Consider the following 20,154-nt stretch of genomic DNA (forward strand, 5'->3'; position numbering starts at 1 on the left):
GCAGTAAACTTAACAAACAGTTATCTAGTTTAAAGACTGGCTGGTCTAAAGACTTCCCAGTCTTTGGTGGTCATTAAGACTCCATGTCTTCAAGGACAGTTCACGGTTGTGTGTGAGCACTTCAAAATATTCATACAGGTATCCAGAGTAGCAGTTGCTGTTTTATGCATATATGGTATAGTCTTCTGAGGGTCTAGAGAGGACTCCTGACACACACACACACACACACACACACACACACACACACACACATCTTTTCAAAGAACAAGCATTAATTCTCTGAGGAAGGGAAGCCTATTCCCAACTGACAATTTTCTTATTAGCAAGTTGTTTCTTTCATAAAGGAGATTGATCTTCATGTTTTTTGTTGGGGGAAAGTGTTCAATAGTTGAGGCCTATTTCTTAAGGACACTTACAACCAAATCCCTAAAATTTTTGTTGGAAAAATCCTTTCAAATTCTTAGATGAGGACTATTTTCAAGTTTCAACTTTGAGAATAATTGCCTACATGAGCAAGTTTGGGAAGTCTCCTCAGTTACATGTATGTGGTGAAGAGAGGAGGCCTTTAACTGAACTTTCCTGGATATGACATGTGGTGGGCAACCTTTTAGGAAAGAAAGAGTTGAAGAGGTAGACAGGCAAGGTAGAAGCATGCAACTGTATTTTTTTCTATGAGAAAATTAAAGTCCTTATTTTAAGATTGAATTGCTTTAAACTTGGGGCATTGTAAGATATATATAATATGTCTCACCCAGAGAGATCGGCATGACTCTCTCTCTGCCAGGCTGCTACCTGCAGGAGCTCCACTCCCACGGTGCTTATATGTGAAGAGAACCCCTGGAGCTCAGTGTCATTTATGTGGATGACAATGGAAATGAGGCCCCTGGAGTTGTGTAGCACAGCTGGTAGTGGCGGAAGCCTTTGGAGTAGTAAGAATTTTAATTTTCATGTAATTTATTTGTAATTTTATTTTCTTTGGAAAGTTGTCCAAAGTCAGTGGTCTCCTTCAGCAGATACTAAGTCAAACGTCTTTTCTCAAAGTTCTTATTATACTCATTGCACTCTTATTAAAAGTTGATCTACTTGTCAATTTCCCCTCTACCTCAAAGCTCCAGTTTTTTTAAGTTTTTTTTTTTTTCATGTGACCATTTTTAAAGCCTTTGTTGAATTTGTTACAATATTGCTTCTGCTTTATGGTTTTGGCTATTTAGCCACAAGGCATGGGATGTTAGCTTACAAACCAAGGATTGAACCCACATCCCCCTGCATTGGAAGGTGAAATTTTAACCACTCAAACACCAGGATGTCCCTCCAGATTTCTTTAATCCTTTTACCAATAGTTCCAAGCACAATATATGGCACAAATGTTTAGTAAACGTTTCCTGAATTAAAAGTAAATCACTTTCTATAACACATATGCAATTACCTTGCATTTTTTTCTTCCTAATTTTAATTTGTTGTCAATTTAGTTCACAGAAAATGCACTGTGCTTCTATTTATTAAATTAAATGTCTCCTAGGTGTAAGCATATTAAAAAGTAAGCTTAATTAAATCTCAATTTCCTGTGATCATTGTATAACCTCCTCATTTCTTCGTCTCATATTAGCCTGGTTCAATGGTCAGATGGAAATAAACATGAATACTTAACGATCACTTTTCCATTCTGATATATTACTAATGATACTTATAGTTTAAAGTGCACTAGGGTTAATTAAAAATGTTCATAATTTGTCTACCCTTCTTGTCGAGACCGGCTCAATAATCAGGGTTTCCAAAAGTGCAATAGGGCAAGAGAATGAGAAACAAGACACAAGAATTGAAAAGTGAAGACACAGTGAAAAGCAAAATCACAAGACACAATGAAAAGCGAGGATAAAGGGACCAACACCGCTCCAAGGTGAAGGTGCCAAAACTGAATCCAAGCCAGCTTAATTATACTTTCAGCTGTGAAGGAAAGAATATGTGGGGAGTTAAGCTATGACTCATGTCGCCTTCAGGGCCAAAGAACAAAGTGATCATTAAACATTGAGTAGCTAAGAAACAGTAATCAATAACAAATCAGTAACTATGACTAATATTCTTATCTACAAATTTTCCACCAGATATGTAAAACATGTGACTCTGAGACGCCAGTTGAGAAACAGTCTGGGGTCAGTTAGAATACGATGAGTGCTGCAAACTTGTGCAGGAATAATACTGGTCTTCAGAGGCTCAGCAATCAACATTATTAACCCGTTAGTTATCTCAAACCTATAACCTAAACTTCCTGGAGTTTGTATGTTATCATCAATGTTCCCAAAAACACTGTTCTTAAGTGTAACCTCAAGTCTGAGTGTTTTGTGATAACAGAAGATATAGTCTTTAGTGACTGTCAGTTACTTACCCACAGGAATTTATGAGATGACGTGATGCAGCACTTCTTTCATTCCTGTCTCTCTCAACTCACCTACACCCAAGCTGCTTCCTTTGGTGCACTTTAAAGATTGGTTTCTTTCAGATATGATTCTTTGACTCTACGGTAACTGGTAATGTGAGTGAATGCATATTATACTGAGCACATCATTAGACAAAATTTTTATAAGCTGATATAAATGTCCAGATTTAGGAATGTAACCATCAGAGGCCTTTCTTATAAACTCACACATTCTTCATTCATATAATAAAATACTGAAGTGACACTCTCTAGTTAGATTGTTCTGGTCATTTCACACATTTAATTTTCTTTGTGAATGTTCTTCTGAATATGTCCAAGTTTAATGAGAAGCTTTCCAGTCTTCCAAGCTCTGACTTTATATCATGTTTCTTTTCTGTTTTCCCACAACAGTTAGGACAGTGTCCATGGTAAATATTCTATGATTATTATGAACACATTATTTAGGTAAAAAGAGTGTATATTCTAACCTCTTAAATGAATTAATCTATTTGATCATCCTAGAATTAAGATAATGTGTTACATACAAAAAACTCCTAAAACTGAGGAGTTTATTATATTTATAACATAATAACAATATAATTATTATTATATTGTATATATTATAAAATATTATTTAATATAATAATTGCTTATTATTATTATTATTATATAATAGTTTATTATGCTACATCAGCAGGTATAGACCAAGTTTAATAACCCTGTCACAATGACTTATTCACCAAACAATTCAGAAAAAATGATTTGCAGAAAACCAAGTTCAACAAGGACTTCTAAGATCAAAGAGGAAAAGCAGTCACCTTAAAGCTGAACAAATATGTTTACAAGTTAAAAAAATTAGAGAGTCTGGAAGATGCTAGTTACGCTTGGATTTTTAAATTCTTGAGAATATTGCATTGAATCTGACTCAAAATGAAAGTAAGCCTCTTCTTATGGCCTTTCCATGCCTACTTCAGTAGCTACAATATAATAGGGACTCAAGAAATGCTTTAGGATTAATGTTGATTGAATAAGAAGGAATATAGCTACGAACACCATCACTACCATGAGAAAAGCCTGCAAATGAAATTAAATTGTTGTATTTAGTCTCAGAAACTGAATAGGAGATACTAAGTTTGCTGCCTTTAAAAACATATCCCAGAATGGGTACCGATGATATAATTTTGTGGGCCACATTTTTATGCTTTTTATTCATGCATGAATTCAATATTTTATTATAAGCACTAAAGTGATATTTAATTATAGAGTTAATTATTTTTAATAGCAAATAACTTACAAGTAAAACATTTGTTTGTACTTGATTAAACTGTTTTGGTCATTATGTATCATTTCACTCCCTGCTTTTGAATAAAGATACTCATTTTCATTTGCTTTTAGTACACTTCAAGAAATATAATTAAAAACTGATGACTAACCAAGATACTGTGCATCAAGAATGTGGAAATATTTACTCTCTGTGAAATGCAAACTAGTTGGGTCTGCAGATATTATAATACATAGATAAGAGTTTTCAATAAATCTCAAGCAATGTGTTTAAAGGGGCAAGCATTAATAATTTGTTGCTCATTCAAACAATTGTTTTGAAGTTCTATTCGCCATTTCCCTGTACCTCAAATGAATGATTCACTTATATGAGATTGCCATTCTTATTAAAAAAGCCAATCCATTAAGTATGTTAGATATCATTTTTAAGAAGGTTTTTAAAAATAATTTCCTATTTACATTGTTCAGATCCATTTCACTTGAGTATTTTGTCATTTACAGAAATAACTCATCAATCTGTTATTGCAACCTTTCTTAATGTTATTTTTCTTAGTCCTGTGAAATGTGCTATTTTGAATCTCTGAAATGTTATAAACCACCAGATTGCTAATTGCTTTGGATGCTGTGAAAAATAATTAGTCCACATTATTTTTTGTATTTAATTGACAGTGTAATGCATTTAACTAAAGACCTGCAGTAAACTATTTCTAATTACTGAGGGTGATGGAGTGGAAAACTAGGCTGTAAAACTTTACAAGGAAACAATGTTTTCTTCATTACATTAAAAGTCATTGTTGATAAAACTTTTCCAGAGACAAAAAATAAAGTCCTCTAAATGGGAAGTTCTGGAAAACTAGAAGGAATTGTGGAATATTTTTACTCATGATTTAGTGAAGGATTTTTAAATTATTATTTTAATAGATTGCACTGGTGGGTATGTCAGATACTAAATTTACCATCCTTGCACTAAAATTTCTCCTTCTTTATTTGGCAGAACTTTATGACGGAGATAATCTTGCCACTGCCAGAATGAGTGATCTTTATCACTGGCCTGTTTTTAATTCATTATGTATCTGTAGGACATTCACCTGAAAAGCTATGCCAAATTTTAGATGTCGCTGAAATATGTAGATATACCAGGAACTGGGTCCGTTCTTAGCTTCCAAAGCAGGGACTTCTTGTTAGAAACTGATCCTTGATGTCAAATTGGGCTGTGAAACATTAGCTCTGAGTAGTACTATTTGCATTGCCTTGTGGCTCTGAGGTTTTTAATTAATAGCATATCCTTCTTTTCCTCCCCATAACCCCTGGCTAAAATAAAGTGTCTCCACTGGTATTTCATTCAGTTGTATATTTAATTTCAATGATGTACATATTTCAACAACAGACAACTAAAGCAAGTAACCTGTTTCAGGGAATGTAAATTATTTTCAGGATTTCAGAAATTGAAAAAGGATAAGAGGAAGGAGAAAATGCTGGGCTGGTGTGAAGCAATAGCCTGTAATCCTCGCAGGATTCCTAACACCACTCGGACCCCAGAGGGCTCAGAGGAGTGGGCTGATACCTCGCAAGCCTCCACACTGGTGAGTGTAGCCATGGTACCTCAAATGGCTTGTGTGAATGGGTGCTGAGGGAATGGCAGGGAGGGAAGGGCTTCCTAAGTTAACAGTTCTCTGCTTTGCAATGGATTGTATTGTTTATATAGATGTTGTTTAATGAGTAGTAATTATCATAATTTTATAGAATTTAGAGTTTAATTCAGATTAAATAACAATTTATTTTTTTTTCTGTTTCTTTGGACATTGCCCATCCATTATGTCAGTGACCTTAAAGAGATATTTAAAATTTATATCTTGCATTCTACACTTTCTTAATGAAATCAATGGAAGAAAGCAAATAGGGTTATCCAAAATAATGAAGAAATCGGAATCATACCTTCTGTATTTTCCTAAATTCTAAAAATGTTTTTAAATGGATTTAAGAGTTATAATTTTGATATACTATTGTGAATTAAGTAATTACAAGAATTATTTGAAGACCAATAACATACTTTTTCTTGTATTGTTTTCTGTTTTAAGTTTACATGTTTGGCTTCAGTTAGCTTTATTTTCCAGTGATTAGGAAAAGAGAACTTATTAGCAAAAGAGGTTTTACAAAGTCTTTGTTAAGATTTTGTATGCAACATATTTCATTTTGATTTAAGGAAGGATGATTCCATTCAATCTCTAAGTTTTAATTGACATGATAGTTGTATTTTAATTACTGTTTTACTGATTTATAAGAACACACGTGTTTTCATTAGCCTGATTTATTAATTGATGAACATATAATTAAACATATGTAAAAGTTTTAGGTTTCTTTTTGCTTTTGAATTATTTGATAATTTCTATTATTTTACATAGAAACAATAATCCTGAACAAACATTATTGAGTGAATTTAAATAGAAACCATTGGAAGAAATAGGCTTTCAATTGATGAAACATAGAAGTGGGAATCCTATTTAATTTCATTTGTCTTAGACAATGGGGAAAAGGGCTGACGGTATAAAAAAGCTGTGCAATTTGATTGGACAGTCAAAGTTCTGGGGAATAAATTCTTTGAAATTATTATCTGTAATGGTTCATCTCACTCTAATATACTCCTTTGTAAATTACTGTTTTCAATAAAATTGCTTGGCATAAGTTAACACCACTCAAAATATGTGTTGCACAATATGTATACATAAAGCCGGAATTTTTAGGTATCATGCAAAGCTAAAAATTTTTCAATAAATATACTACTTCTGTGATCTCATTATAGTGGCTTTAGTGTTTAATTCTTATTTAGTAGAACCATAGATCCAAACCAGAAAACAGTCTTGAGCAAACTTTTAGCCTGGATTTCTCTTATAATTTTGGGTAACCTAATATTAGCTTTATTTTACATATGTGTAATGTGGCCCAGAGAAATTAAATGACTTTCCTAGTGTCACTTAGGAGAAGGCAGTGGCACCCCACTCCAGTACTCTTGCCTGGAAAATCCCATGGACGGAGGAGCCTGGTGGGCTGCAGTCCATGGGGTCGCTAAGAGTCGGACATGACTGAGCGACTTCACTTTCACTTTTCCCTTTCATGCACTGGAGAAGGAAATGGCAACCCACTCCAGTGTTCTTGCCTGGAGAATCCCAGGGACGGTGGAGCCTGGTGGGCTGCCGTCTATGGGGTCGCACAGAGTCGGACACGACTGAAGCGACTTAGCAGCAGCAGTAGCAGCAGTGTTACTTAGCTAGTAAATGTGACTTCTAGGATTACTAGAATCCTTCCTTCTCAAGGTAAGACTTGCTGTAATAGGGCAATAGCCTGCAGTCACTGTAACATAACTCCAAATCTAAGAAAAATAAAACATTTAGTATGTCATAGTGCACATGTCTAGGGCAGTTCTCCTTGGAGGTTCACTGTCAAAGGTTCACTGATTGTTCAGACTCCATCCATCTTTCTATACTGCCTTCTTAAGCACATGGGCTCTTAGGTCACTGAGGAAAGGAAAAGGTTATGTGGTTCATTGTGCATGAGCTATTATGGAGCAACCTGTAATGTGTAAGCATACTTCCACTGGCCAAAACCTAGTCCCATAGACCCGTCTGAACTGAAAGGAGGCCCATGAGTGTCAGGAAACCATATGGACAGGAAAAGGAGATGGAACCAGTGAACACTTAGCACATCTCTGCCACAGTCCATCCTCTGGTCACCACAACTTCATGTCACGTTTCTACCCTTTCATGAAGAAGAATTATTGCTTTCCAAGAGAGATAACTAAAAATGTTTTCATTCAGTGAATTCCATTCAAGTCCATTATTGTTGTTGTTCAGTCACTAAGTTGTGTCCAGCTCTTTGCGACCCCATGAACTGTAGCATGCCAGGCTTCCCTGTCCTTCACCATCTCCTGGAGTTTGCTCAAGTCCATAGTCTTTGGTTGTTCATCATCCTCATCTAATGATGTGATGGTGAATCACCTACAAACAAATTATCTGTACCTTGCAACCAGCTCCCAACATATACACATACCCAGTATGCAAGAGAGGGGTAGGAAAAGGGAAATCACAATAAGCACTCGTGTTTGGAAAGAGAAAGAATCAGATGAACATGAGAATCAGGGGTCAATTCCTGCTAGACAGACATTATCAAGTCTCTCTGATTGAGAGGTAAGGGAGGATCCTTGAAGTGGCTTTGACCCTGCACCCTAGGAGATCTCACTTGGACATCCTTCTCTCTAGCCTCTAGATGTGCCCTCTGAGAAGTTATTCCTTTTCTATTATTGTCCCTGTTCACATCTGAAGTGCCTACAGAAAATTGTATCACATTATTTTTTTTTTTCCTGCTTGGGGAAAATTATGGGGCCAAGAGTTGTTTTAAGTCTTAAATATTTCAAAGCTCATAGTTCTGGAAAATGGTATTTTAGTACCACAGTCCTCTGAAATCTGCTTGGGTTCTGATTTCTCTTTGCTTCCTGATAGTCTGTGTGTCTAGGAAAGTTCTTGGTTGCTTTTAATCCCCAATTATCCATGCCCTTTTCTCGTGATCTTATGTTGAAAAGCAGACAGGAGGACCACATCCTCAACAACTTTGTCTAGAGATACTTTGTTCAGCTGAGAAGGTCGATTCCGTGTCAGCTTTAAATATCATACTAGCCTGGAGTCACTTTATTCAAATATAACTTTTCATTGGCACTTTGTTACTCACTTCAAGGTCAGATTTACAAGTTGGGGTTTAGAAGAAGCCAAACACTGGGTCCAGCAACCCCTGAAACTTCTGGATTCTCTCTATTCCTGGTCAGACTGCTTTCACACAAACCACTTAGTTCCCAAGCTCACATTTCTTCTGTAACACTTTGCTGAATGTAGCAGATAGTAGTTAACATACATTATGAAGTTTTGTTTTTTAATATATTTTGAGTGTTGCCAGCCCAACAGGCCTAGGTTCTGCCTCTTGAGTTAATTCAAATAGAGATTTTGCCAAGAGTTTTGCCCAAACTTCATAAAGACGAATAGCTTTCTACCTTTGTAAATCAGTTCACTTGCTCCCTGTTGCTTAAACATTAAACAAAGGCCACATATTTGTGATTTTCATTATGGTAGCACAGACTTTGGCTACTGATTTCTGTATTTGGATAGTGATAAAAGCTGCAGCACACTCAGGAAAAACAGAAAGCTGTAATTTTACAGAAAATATAATATAAAAATTATTTAACCTCCTATTGGAAGATTTAAAATGTCAGAAATTTGCACAAGTTTAGTAATCGCGAGAACTAGCAATCACCCATACAAAAGAGTAGCACAGACAGGAGGCTAGAGTTACTAGAACCTAAAATGTTGGCTGAGACCTCTCAGAACTGTACCCCAACTTCGAAAAGGTGTCCAGTTCTTAACTTCTCAACTGATGCAGGAAACTTGGAGCTCAGAGGAAGGACCCTGAGGATTTAGGACCAATATCCCTGAAAGGAATGCAATCCTTATATATTCAAGTGAGGGGGAGGAGTTGGTACAGTAAAAATAGGTCAGGGAGTATGAAAAAAACAAAACAAAAGAAAAAAACTTAGAAAGTGGACCCACCTTCCACTGCTGACTCAAAGAAGCCTTGCTGGGATATGCTACAGAAAAAGAGTCTTCTCTCTCCTCCTGTCTTTTGATTTCTGTTATTTATTATTTTTTTAAGTTACATATTAGTTTTACTATGAATAGAGAAACACCATATGATTCTATTACAGTTTCAGAAAAAAATACTAAACATATATCTACACTGATTTTTAACTTAAACAATTATAAATGAGAAACAGAAAGAACATTCTTTAATTTGATAAAATACATTTATTGACTTTAAAAATAGCTTATATAACTGTAGAGCTTTAGAAATATTTACATTAAAATTAAAGACAAGTCAATTGTGTTAGTTTTTTATTGCTACATAACATTGTCATAAACTAATGGCTTAAAACAATAATCTTGTATTAGCTCATAGTTCTGTGACTCACCATGTTTATTGACCTGAAGATCTTCTAGTGCTAGCACTGGCAGGACCTCACCAAGAAGTAAATGTCAAAGGAGACATCTGGTTTAAAAGCTCCCAACTTCAACATCTTGGAACAGAATATAGAAGAATGCATTTAAAGCTGGGTGATATTAACTTAGTAATCAGTAGGGAAAATTAAGAATGAAGCTTCAACAAACTCAGAAATTTCAAAAGCTTAGCATAATAAGGGTTTACCTTCACTCATGACTCAGTCTAATACAGGACATTTGGTCCTCCAACAATGAATGCAGAGATCTCTGCTCCTCCCCTTTCATGTCTTAAATGTGTCTGGTGGTGGTTGGTTTGTGGTTTAGTTGCCAGGTGGTGTCTGACTCTTGAAGCCTCATGGACTGTAGCCCACCAGGTTCTTCTGTCCATGGGATTCTCCAGGCAAGAATACTGGAGTGGATTGCCATTTCCTTCTCAAGGGGATCTTCCCACATGTCTTAAACATGTCTCCCATCTCTATGTCTTAAACATAGGCCTTGGAGTGAGTTTATCAGATAAGGGACAGAACATAAGTAGATGATCATGGAGATACATGGTTATGTTTGGAAGTGATATGCATCACTGTATCTTGGCAACATGGACTGGAACCAATGACATATCCCAGTGTACCTGTCAGAATGATGGAAAAGAAAGCTTTCCCGTATGACCCAAATAGGGAAACTGAGAGCACTCAGTCAGCCTCTACCACAATTGGATTCTGCTTTGAATGGTAGCACTTTTGTCCTGCATTTCAATTTGTAGAACCAGGCTTTTATTGTTATTGTATAATAGTAGTGGTACCCTCTGTTGTCAGCAGAGCATTTGAAGTTTTTCTGCACAAATCATATTCCATCTAAACATGATGAGGAGGAAGAGGAAGGGGAGGAGATAGGGAAGGAAGCAAAGGAGGATGAAGGGGATATGACTTGTTATTATTTGCTGGGAACTTTTCTAAGCATTTCACACATCATCTCATTTGTAACATTACAAGGACTGATAAAGTAGACATGATCATTATCCCTGTTTTGTGGATAAAGAAATTGAGTAATAGGTAAATTTAAAACTCACCCAAAGTGACTGAGTTGAGGCTAGGTTTCCATCAGTCCAAGCAGTCTAAATCCTGATGGCTCCTCTCCTAGCCCTCAGTTGGGGGAGAAAGGTCATTATTTGAACTGTATACATTTAGCTAAATACAAAAATTGTAAATGAGATAATAATACATTATAATGTGGCATAAAGACAAATATGGTCATTTCATTATAATCACATGAATATTTGTGTCTGATATATTATTTTCTTCCCTGAATTGGCTAACATAACTATGGTCAGTTTCACCACTGTATCCCCAATAACTAACCTAATTGAAAAAAAGTAGCATTTTAATTTTTTTTATCCTAAGGCAGTTCAGACCCTCTGTTTTCTAAATTCAGAAAATGCTTACTTAGCCTAAAATCTCTTAAGTTTAGTAAGATTATTGAAGGGTTTGAGAGATGCTTATTAAGCAGCCATCTTTGTAATTGTAACCAATAGGATGAGGGAACCTCTTGTATGACAAGCAGGGAAGAAATCCTTCAAATTTATCATAATACAAGTGTCCATGCTAAAAACAAAACAAAAAATACCTTATATTGACTACCTTGTTACTGTTCAGTCACAAAGTCGTCTCTGACTTTTTGCAAACCCATGCCAGGCTTCTCTGTCCTTCACTATCTCTGCGAGTTTGTTCAGATTCATGTCCACTGAGCTGGTGATGCTTTCTAACCATTTCATTCTCTGCCTCTCTCTTCTCCTTTTGCCTTCCATCTTTCCCAACATCAGGGTCTTACCCTTAAGCAATTTACTGAATCAAAGAAAGTTCAACATTAGATTCAAAATGAGAGCAAAGGAAAATGAAGCATAAGAAACTGAAATAAGAAGGTGAGAGACTTTATGGGAAAAAAGTTTAAGAATCTATGGAAGTCAAAATAGGGAGATCAAAAAATGTCATTTTGGGTAGTCGTCAACGACTCCACGGAAAGTTACTTTCCTATAATTAGTGATGGCTCTTTAAGGCTATTATTAGCGATGGCTCTTTAAAAACTAAAGAGTCTCTTGATAAAAGTGAAAGAGGAGAATGAAAAAGTTGGCTTAAAACTCAACATTCAGAAAACTAAGATCATGGCACCCAGTCCAATCACTTCATGTCAAATAGATGGAGAAACAATGGAAACAGTGAGAAAGTTTAATTTTGGGGGCTCCAAAATCACTGCAGATAGTAACTGCAGCCATGAAACTAAAAGACGCTTACTCCTTGGAAGAAAAGCTATGACCAACCTAAACAGCATATTAAAAAGAAGAGACATTACTTTGCCAACAAAGGTCCATCTAGTCAAAGCTATGGTTTTTCCAGTAGTCATATATGGATGTGAAAATTGGACCATAAAGAAAGCTGAGCATCAAAGAATTGATGCTTTTGAACTGTGGTGTTGGAGAAGACTTGTGAGAGTCCCTTGGACTGAAAGGAGATCAAATCAGTCAATCCTAAAGGAAATCAGTCCTGAATATTCACTGGAAGGACTGATGCCAAAGCTGAAGCTCCAATACTTTGGCCACCTGATGCGAAGAGCTGACTTACCAGAAAAGACCCTGATGCTGGGAAAGATTGAAGGCAGAGGAGAAAGGGACAACAGAGGATGAGATGGTTGGATGGCATCACTGACTTGATGGACATGAGTTTGAGTAAGTTCCAGGAGTTGGTAATGGACAGGGAAGCCTGGTGTGCTGCAATCCATGGGGTCGCAAAGAGTCGGACATGACTGAACGACTGAACTGAACTGAACTTTAAAGCTATAAATAGTCTACAGTTAGGTAGAAAAGAGCAAAGTGTCAATATATGTGTTAGATGAGGTGATTTGCCACTTTAAAACACGTTTTCTTCTGCTCAGGGCACATTTTCTATCCTTCTGTGTACATGATTTGTGATGAGATACCTGTATGCAGGTCAGGAAGCAACAGTTAGAACTGGACATGGAACAACAGACTGGTTCCAAATAGGAAAAGGAGTACATCAAGGCTGTATATTGTCACCCTGCTTATTTAACTTATATTCAGAGTACATCATGAGAAACGCTGGGCTGGAAGAAACACAAGCTAGAATCAAGATTGCTGGGAGAAATATCAATAACCTCAGATATGCAGATGACACCACCCTTATGGCAGAAAGTGAAGAAGAACTAAAGAGCCTCTTGATGAAAGTGAAAGAGGAGAGTGAAAAAGTTGGCTTAAAGCTCAACGTTCAGAAAACTACGACCATGGCATCTGGTCCCATCACCTCATGGGGAATAGATGGGAAAATGGTGGAAACAGTGTCAGTCTTTATTTTTGGGGGCTCCAAAATCACTGCTGATGGTGATTGCAGTTATGAAATTAAAAGACGCTTACTCCGTGGAAGGAAGGCTATGGCCAACCTAGATAGCATATTTAAAAGCAGAGACATTACTTTGCCAACAAAAGTCTGTCTAGTCAAGGCTATGGTTTTTCCAGTGGTCATGTATGGATGTGAGAGTTGGACGGTGAAGAAAGCTGAGCGCCACAGAATTGATGCTTTTGAACTGTGGTGTTGGAGAAGACACTTGAGAGTCCCTTGGACTGCAAGGAGATCCAATCAATCCATCCTAAAGGAGATCAACCCTGGGTATTCACTGGAAGGACTGATGTTGAAGCTGAAACTCCAATACTTTGGCCACCTCATGTGAAGAGTTGACTCATTGGAAAAGACCCTAATGTTGGGAAGGATTGGGGGCAGGAGGAGAAGGGGACGACAGAGGATGAGATGGTTGGATGGCATCACCAACTCGATGGACATGGGTTTGGGTAGACTCCGGGAGTTGGTGATGGACAGGCAGGCCTGGCGTGCTGCAATTCATGGGGTCGCAAAGAGTTGGACACAACTGAGCGACTGAACTGAACTGAACTTGCTTCTAGAAAAAAAAAAAAATATATATCATTAAAATTATTTGTAATAAGGTACATATTTATAATATAATTTTCAAACAATCTTTATGTCCATTGTGTCATTATAATTTGCATTCATACTGAATAATACATAGTATAATTATTCAAATACATAATGAAGTGGAGATGTTGTAAAGAGGTTAACAAATTACTCCAAATCATAAGGACCAAGGACTTCTAGTATCTAGGTTATTTATATACCAAACTCATTTTAAGAAATTGATAGTGTTGGCATATTGCAAGGGAAGATAGTGTATTATTTTTTAAAAAGTGAAATAACTCACCTTGTTGGCAAGTAAGAAAGAATTGGTGACTCAGATTTCTGTCTGATTTTAAATCCCAAGATTTTTCCAATTTGCTGTAAATTCAGACACTTTCATGCCAAAACTCTTAAGAATGAGGTAGAGTAAATAGTGAATAATAACTTATAATAATGAGGTGAAGTGAAGATCATGCGCTATTGAAACTAACCACATCCAAGTCTAGTAGGATTTTGTATTCAAAATTAACATGTTTTAAATTATTTGCCTTTTATTAGTAACTTTCAGCAATGATGTTGCTTGAATTGATTAAAATATATTGAATGTGCGTGCTAAGTTACTTCAATCATGTCTGACTCTGTGACTGTAGCCTGCCAGGCTCCCCCTCCATGGGATTCTTCAGGCAAGAATACTGGAGGGGATTGCCATTCTCTTCTCCAGAGGATCTTTCTGACCCATGGATCGAATGTGAGTCTCTTGCATTGCAGGCAGATTCTTTACCATTTGAGCTACAGGAACTCCAATATATAATATACACTACTATGAGCATTGAGTAGAATTCCCTGTGCTATACAGTAGGCAGGGAATTCTACCCAATGCTCTGTGGTGATAAACATAGCATATGTGTATACATGTGGCTAATTCACTTTGCTGTACAGTAGAAACTAACACAACATTTGTGAAGCGATTAAACCTCAATTTAAAAAAGAAAAGAATATAAAATATCATGTATAGCTTCCCCAATGCATGAGACAATGAAATGCAAGTGTATTCATATCAAGAATCAATATGTCTGTATTAATAATTAAATGATAAATTAACCATTTTCCAGTTAATATTTACTAGTCATCTTCCTCAAATTCTTTTTTTCCAAGTATCCCCTTAGTCTATTTTTACTTACCAGGCTGAAGAAAATCATATATTTGCCTATAGCAAATGAACTGATATTGCCCCACAAACGTAACCTCTCTTAGAAACCAAAGAAAAGGTTCTTCTCAAGAAGAGAAGCTTGAGTATGTTAAATTTCTCATTAAACCTATTGACTTATTTTCCATAGGCTCACCCTTATTTCTTTCATATCTGAGCAAGCGTGCTAGCTGCTTAATGCATGATGCCTTTATACATTTCGAAAATAAATGTCAGGGCAGATGGAATTTTCAGAAGTGCCTTTTTTTTAACTTCATTTTCTTCCTCTTTTTGATTCTTTCACATTTGATCATTTATCAGTTATTGCTTTTAATCTCTATTATAGAGCCTTTACTAAGCACTGCCAAAAGCAATAGTAAATAGTAAATGAAAAGGAAAATGATTTATTAGAATAGCTATAAAACAGGAGGGAAATTGAATAAAAGGCACCATGCCTTTCAAGAGCTTTGATTTTTGTAAGTAAGTAAATCATTAAAAATAGATCTCAATGGTTGTTATGGAAACAGACTGAATTGAAAAATGCAAAGGGGAAGACTGGTGCTTTAAATGTCACATCATGAAGAAAGGTTACATTCACCGTGCAGTTTAAAGTCATGCATTAACTTTAATTGTATAGTTACTGAACAATGTCAAAACATCATTATTCACAATAGTAATGATTTATCTAAAAATGCTCCTCAGAGGAAGACATCTTTTCCTCTACAGAATTAGTCACGAGATCACGTTCAGAGCTGTTCTTTTTCAAAATATATCATGTCTATCTGTTTTGTTTAGATATAAATTAAATTGTGAGCACCTCAAAAAGACTTATAATTCTCAATAGTTGTTTAATTCTACAATTAGTACTATTTGGAACACACTGATTTCCCAATATACTAATTTAATGATCTAAAACCCAATGATCATTATTATGTGTACCCAGATGGGCATGTGTGGAATTGGGGTGCCTTCTTTCTCTCCACGCACAAGTGACCCAGTGTCTTCTTAGTGTTGGATTTTGTGGAATGTTGTCATGTTTTATAGAAAGGGGACAGGCAGGACAAATCAATGTCCTATTTGTCAAATCAGCTTGTTTTTGCCTCAGAATGAAAAATGTACCTGGAAATAAATGGAACATGTCAGAGTGGTCCTGAAGAATCTGAGCAATAATCTCTCTAATCAAGAGGCAAATAGGATAGAGCTCACAGAAACATTTATATCTCAAAACACAATTACCAATAATATGATAAGAATATTTTTAATTCCTGTTCTATGCTGATGAATTTAGATGTCCTCATAACCCTGAAAGCAGGTATGCTGTTATAAAGACACAGACAGAAAAACTAAGGTCCAGAAAGTTTAGAAAAGTGGTAGAACAGGAATCCAGAGTTCTATGCTACTTCATAGAGCATATTTTCTTCATATAAATGTTTGACAGTTACATCACATTATATATAATGCTAACCTAGAGCAACTGCTCTACTAATTCATCACTGTGTTATTTGCACTGCCTGATGAATGAATTGTTTGGCATCCAGGGCTGTATATTGTTGAGTTACAGTTTGGGACTCCAGAGCTTTTTGCTATCATGGAATGAAGTAAGGATAAATAAATCACTAGGGAATGAGTGATTCAGAACTATGTGAATTACAGTTATCACCCAGTTTACAATATATCCTCATTTATTCATTTAACTACTCTCTATTGAAAGTCAGCTCTGTGTGAAGCACTCCTCTATGCAATAAATGTATAGTATTGGAAAAAAAGATAGTCCTCATCCTCAGGAATTTAGTGAGCAAAACAAATAAATGAATAGGTTAAAAGTAGGATAGGATACGGAGTCAACATAGGGTGTTAGAAGAGCCCTTAGGTGTCACTAGTCCAGCTGTAGGAGTTCAAGTTCCCCAAGGACCACAGAGAGTTGGAAATAGAAGAGGATGGTTGCAGGGAGGAAAGAGCACCTACACAAGCCATTTATCCTGTGAAAATTACACTTTTGTATTATGTTTACTTTTAAAAATACATTTTCTATAGTTAGTAAACAGAACCATCTTCAGGAATTGAGTTAGAGAAATACGTTTGACCTAAAACAAGACAGTATTTTTGTTTCTGGTGAATGTTAGGCTCCTGTCACAGAAATAATTCAGAAATGAGAGAGATGTCAAGAAAGTAAAGTGAGGATTCATTATTTTTTTATTTTAATTTTATTGGAGTACAGTATAGTTCATTTTCAATGTTGTGTTTGTTTCTGGTGTATAGCAATATGAATCAGTTATACATACACATATATCCACTCTTTTAGATTCTTTTACCATATAGGGCATTACAGAGTACTCAGTAAAGTTCCCTGTGCTATGTAGCAAGTTCTTATTAGTTACGTACCTTATATATAATAGTGTGTGTATGTCAATCCCGATCTCCAAATTTCTCTCTCCTCTCTTTTATCTCCTGGTAACCACAATTTTTGTTTGTTTGTTTTGTTTTCTATATCCATCACTCAACTTCTGTTTTGTAAATAAATTTATTTGTATCCTCTTTTTTTTAATTGATTCCACATATAAGTGATATCATATTTGTCTTTCTGTGTCTGACTTTCTTCATTCCATATGACAATCTCTAGGTCTATCCAAGCTGTTGCAGATGGCATTATTTGTTCTTTTTCATGGCTGGACACTATTCCATTGTATATATGTAGACTATGCTCTTATAGGGAGTATGGGCAGATGGGTAAGCAGCTGGGCCGGGTTTCATTGGCAGGCTGATTAGGAGGGGCATACAAATGAAGGGGGCGTAATATTCACTGGGAAAAGAGTGCTTGCATGTCATATTCTCTGACTTTCATCCCAGCTCTATCTTCCCAAGAGGAGAAGGGATTTTTGTCCTTTTTTAGCTTAGATCAGAAGTGTCATGGCTTCAGTGCCTGAGGGGAACTTACCTGCAAGGTTAATTTTATTGTAATGAGAACATAATGAGCAGCAGGTTACACCCAGATGTGGAGATTCCAGGCTTTCTCCTCCTTTATTCGTTTGCTCCAGGACCGTATCACCCCAAAATGTGTGGTTTCCTATCAGTCTGAAGGTTCCTGCTTTCCTTTGTCTGCCCATGGACCCCTTCTATTTACAAGATGTGTGGTTTCTGGCCTCCTGGCCCATGTTCCCCTTTCTCTGCTCACATCTAGCTACCTGCCTGTTGGAAAACTTTCTATAGGTAGTGAAATGAACTAAATATTTTGTGTACTTTTTTCAGCTCTAATATCCAACATGTAGTCTTATGTATGAAGGCTGTAATAATTCAGTGGCCCCATGAAGGTGGCTTCCTTTGAGAGGACAGTGAAACTTCCTAGTGAAGAGGAGCTGTGTGTCAAAACACATTCTTTGAGGAGGAAACAAGGACATGTAAGTGTATTTGCTCCCTTGGCAACGCAGAGGTGGGAAACAATACAATAAAAGCTAGTGTTTGTTGAATACATATTGTGTACCAGGCATGGATCTGAGCATCTGACATTTTAACAACTCATTTAAACCTTACTGCAGCAGAGGAAGGAGGTAACTTGTCCAAGTTTATTATTCTAGTAAATCTCACTCTAGAATCCATGCCTATTACACTTTCCTATGCTACAAAGAGGGCTTCCCTGGTAGCTTACCTGGTAAAGAATCTGCCTGCAATGCAGGAGACTCTGGTTCGAGTCCTAGGTCAGGAAGATTCCCTGTTGAAGGGACAGAATATGCACTCCAGTATCCTTGGGCTTCCCTGGTGGCTCAGTCCGTAAAGAATCCGCCTGCAATGTGGGAGACCTGGGTTCCATTTCTGGGTTGGGACAAACCCCTGGAAGAGAACATGGCAACCCACTCCAGTATCCTTGCCTGGAGAATCCCCACGGACAGAGGAAACTGGCAGGCTACAGTACATGGGGTCTCAAAGAATTGGACACGATTGAGCAATTAAGCACCATACAGCTTGTGGCAAAGAATATGCTCAAGAAAAGATAAAAAACATTGACTTTATTAGAAGTAAGTTTAATTCAGATTCATATTTAACTCTGAATTTGTTGCACACTTTATACACATATATGATATGTATATACTGTGAAAGTGAAAGTCGCATAGTTGTGTCCGACTCTTTGAGACTCCATGGACTACACTGTCCATGGAATTCTCCAGGCCAGAATACTGGAGTGGGTAGCTGTTCCCTTCTCCAGGGATGTATATAAGAGTATTCTCCAAGTTTGTACATATTTCATATTGTATATATGTATTTTTAATTAACAAAACCGCCTTCATTTCTGTTCAGTCACTCAGTTGAGTCTGACTCTTTGCGACCCCATGCACTGTAGCAAGCCAGGCTTCCATGTCCATCACCAACTACTGGAGCTTACTCAAACTCATGTCCATCGAGTCAGTGATGCCATCCAACCATCTCATTCTCTGTCGTCCCCTTCTTCTCCCACCTTCAATCTTTCCCAGTATCAGGGTCTTTTCTAATGAGTCAGTTCTTCGCATCAGGTGGCCAAAGTATTGGAGCTTCAGCTTCAGCATCAGTCCTTCCAAAGAATATCCAGGATTGATTTCCTTTAGGATAGATTGGTTTGATCTTCTTGCAGTCCAAGGGACTCTCAAGAGTCTTCTCCAACACCACAGTTCAAAAGCATCAATTCTTCAGCGCTCAGTTTTCTTTATAGTCTAACTCTCACATCCATTCACAACCACTGGAAAAACCATAGCTTTGACTAGATGGAACTTTGTTGGCAAAGTTATGTCTCTGCTCTTTAATATGCTGTCTAGGTTGGTCATAGCTTTCCTTCCAAGGAGCAAGTCTTTTAATTTCATGGCTGCAGTCACCATCTGCAGTGATTTTGGAGCCCAAGAAAATAAAGTCTGTCACCGTTTCCTTTGTTTCTCCATCTATTTGCCATGGAGTGATGGGACCGGACGCCATGATCTTGGTTTTTTGAATGTTGAGTCTTAAACCAGCTTTTTCATTCTTCTTTGTATTTCCCATTGCACAGCTTTTGTATTTCCCATTACACAGATAGAAAAACTTAGGTTTTTGACTAGATCTCTTGCCAGGGGATTCATCAGCATCTAAAATAGCTCAATTCATTGCATTTATGTAAGAATAGTAATCTCTTCTAAGATTTTTATTTGTACCTTCTAAATGTTAAAGTGCAAATACAATGTAGTTCTAAATAGTGTTTAAAATGAATTTGGAGATGAGAAATATACTTACTGGATCTGTATTTGAAATAACTGACTTGGTAACTATACTCAT

At 36.7% G+C, this 20,154-nt stretch overlaps 1 protein-coding gene across 2 annotated transcripts in view; it reads left to right on the top strand.

The window, feature by feature from the left end:
* Nucleotides 1–5,166: 5,166 nt before the first annotated feature.
* The window catches only part of MARCHF1 (membrane associated ring-CH-type finger 1), a 444,124-nt gene continuing 429,136 nt past the window's right edge, over nucleotides 5,167–20,154 (top strand). For both annotated transcript variants that reach the window (XM_081563691.1, XM_081563818.1), the window contains exon 1: nucleotides 5,167–5,277. In XM_081563691.1, coding sequence (XP_081419817.1) covers nucleotides 5,167–5,277 — 111 coding nt within the window. The remainder of the gene's footprint in view (nucleotides 5,278–20,154) is intronic.

Source organism: Giraffa tippelskirchi, chromosome 1, assembly GCF_054371585.1.
Source record: "Giraffa tippelskirchi isolate mGirTip1 chromosome 1, T2T-mGirTip1v1.2.pri, whole genome shotgun sequence".
In the NCBI taxonomy this organism is placed as follows: Eukaryota; Metazoa; Chordata; class Mammalia; order Artiodactyla; family Giraffidae; genus Giraffa; species Giraffa tippelskirchi.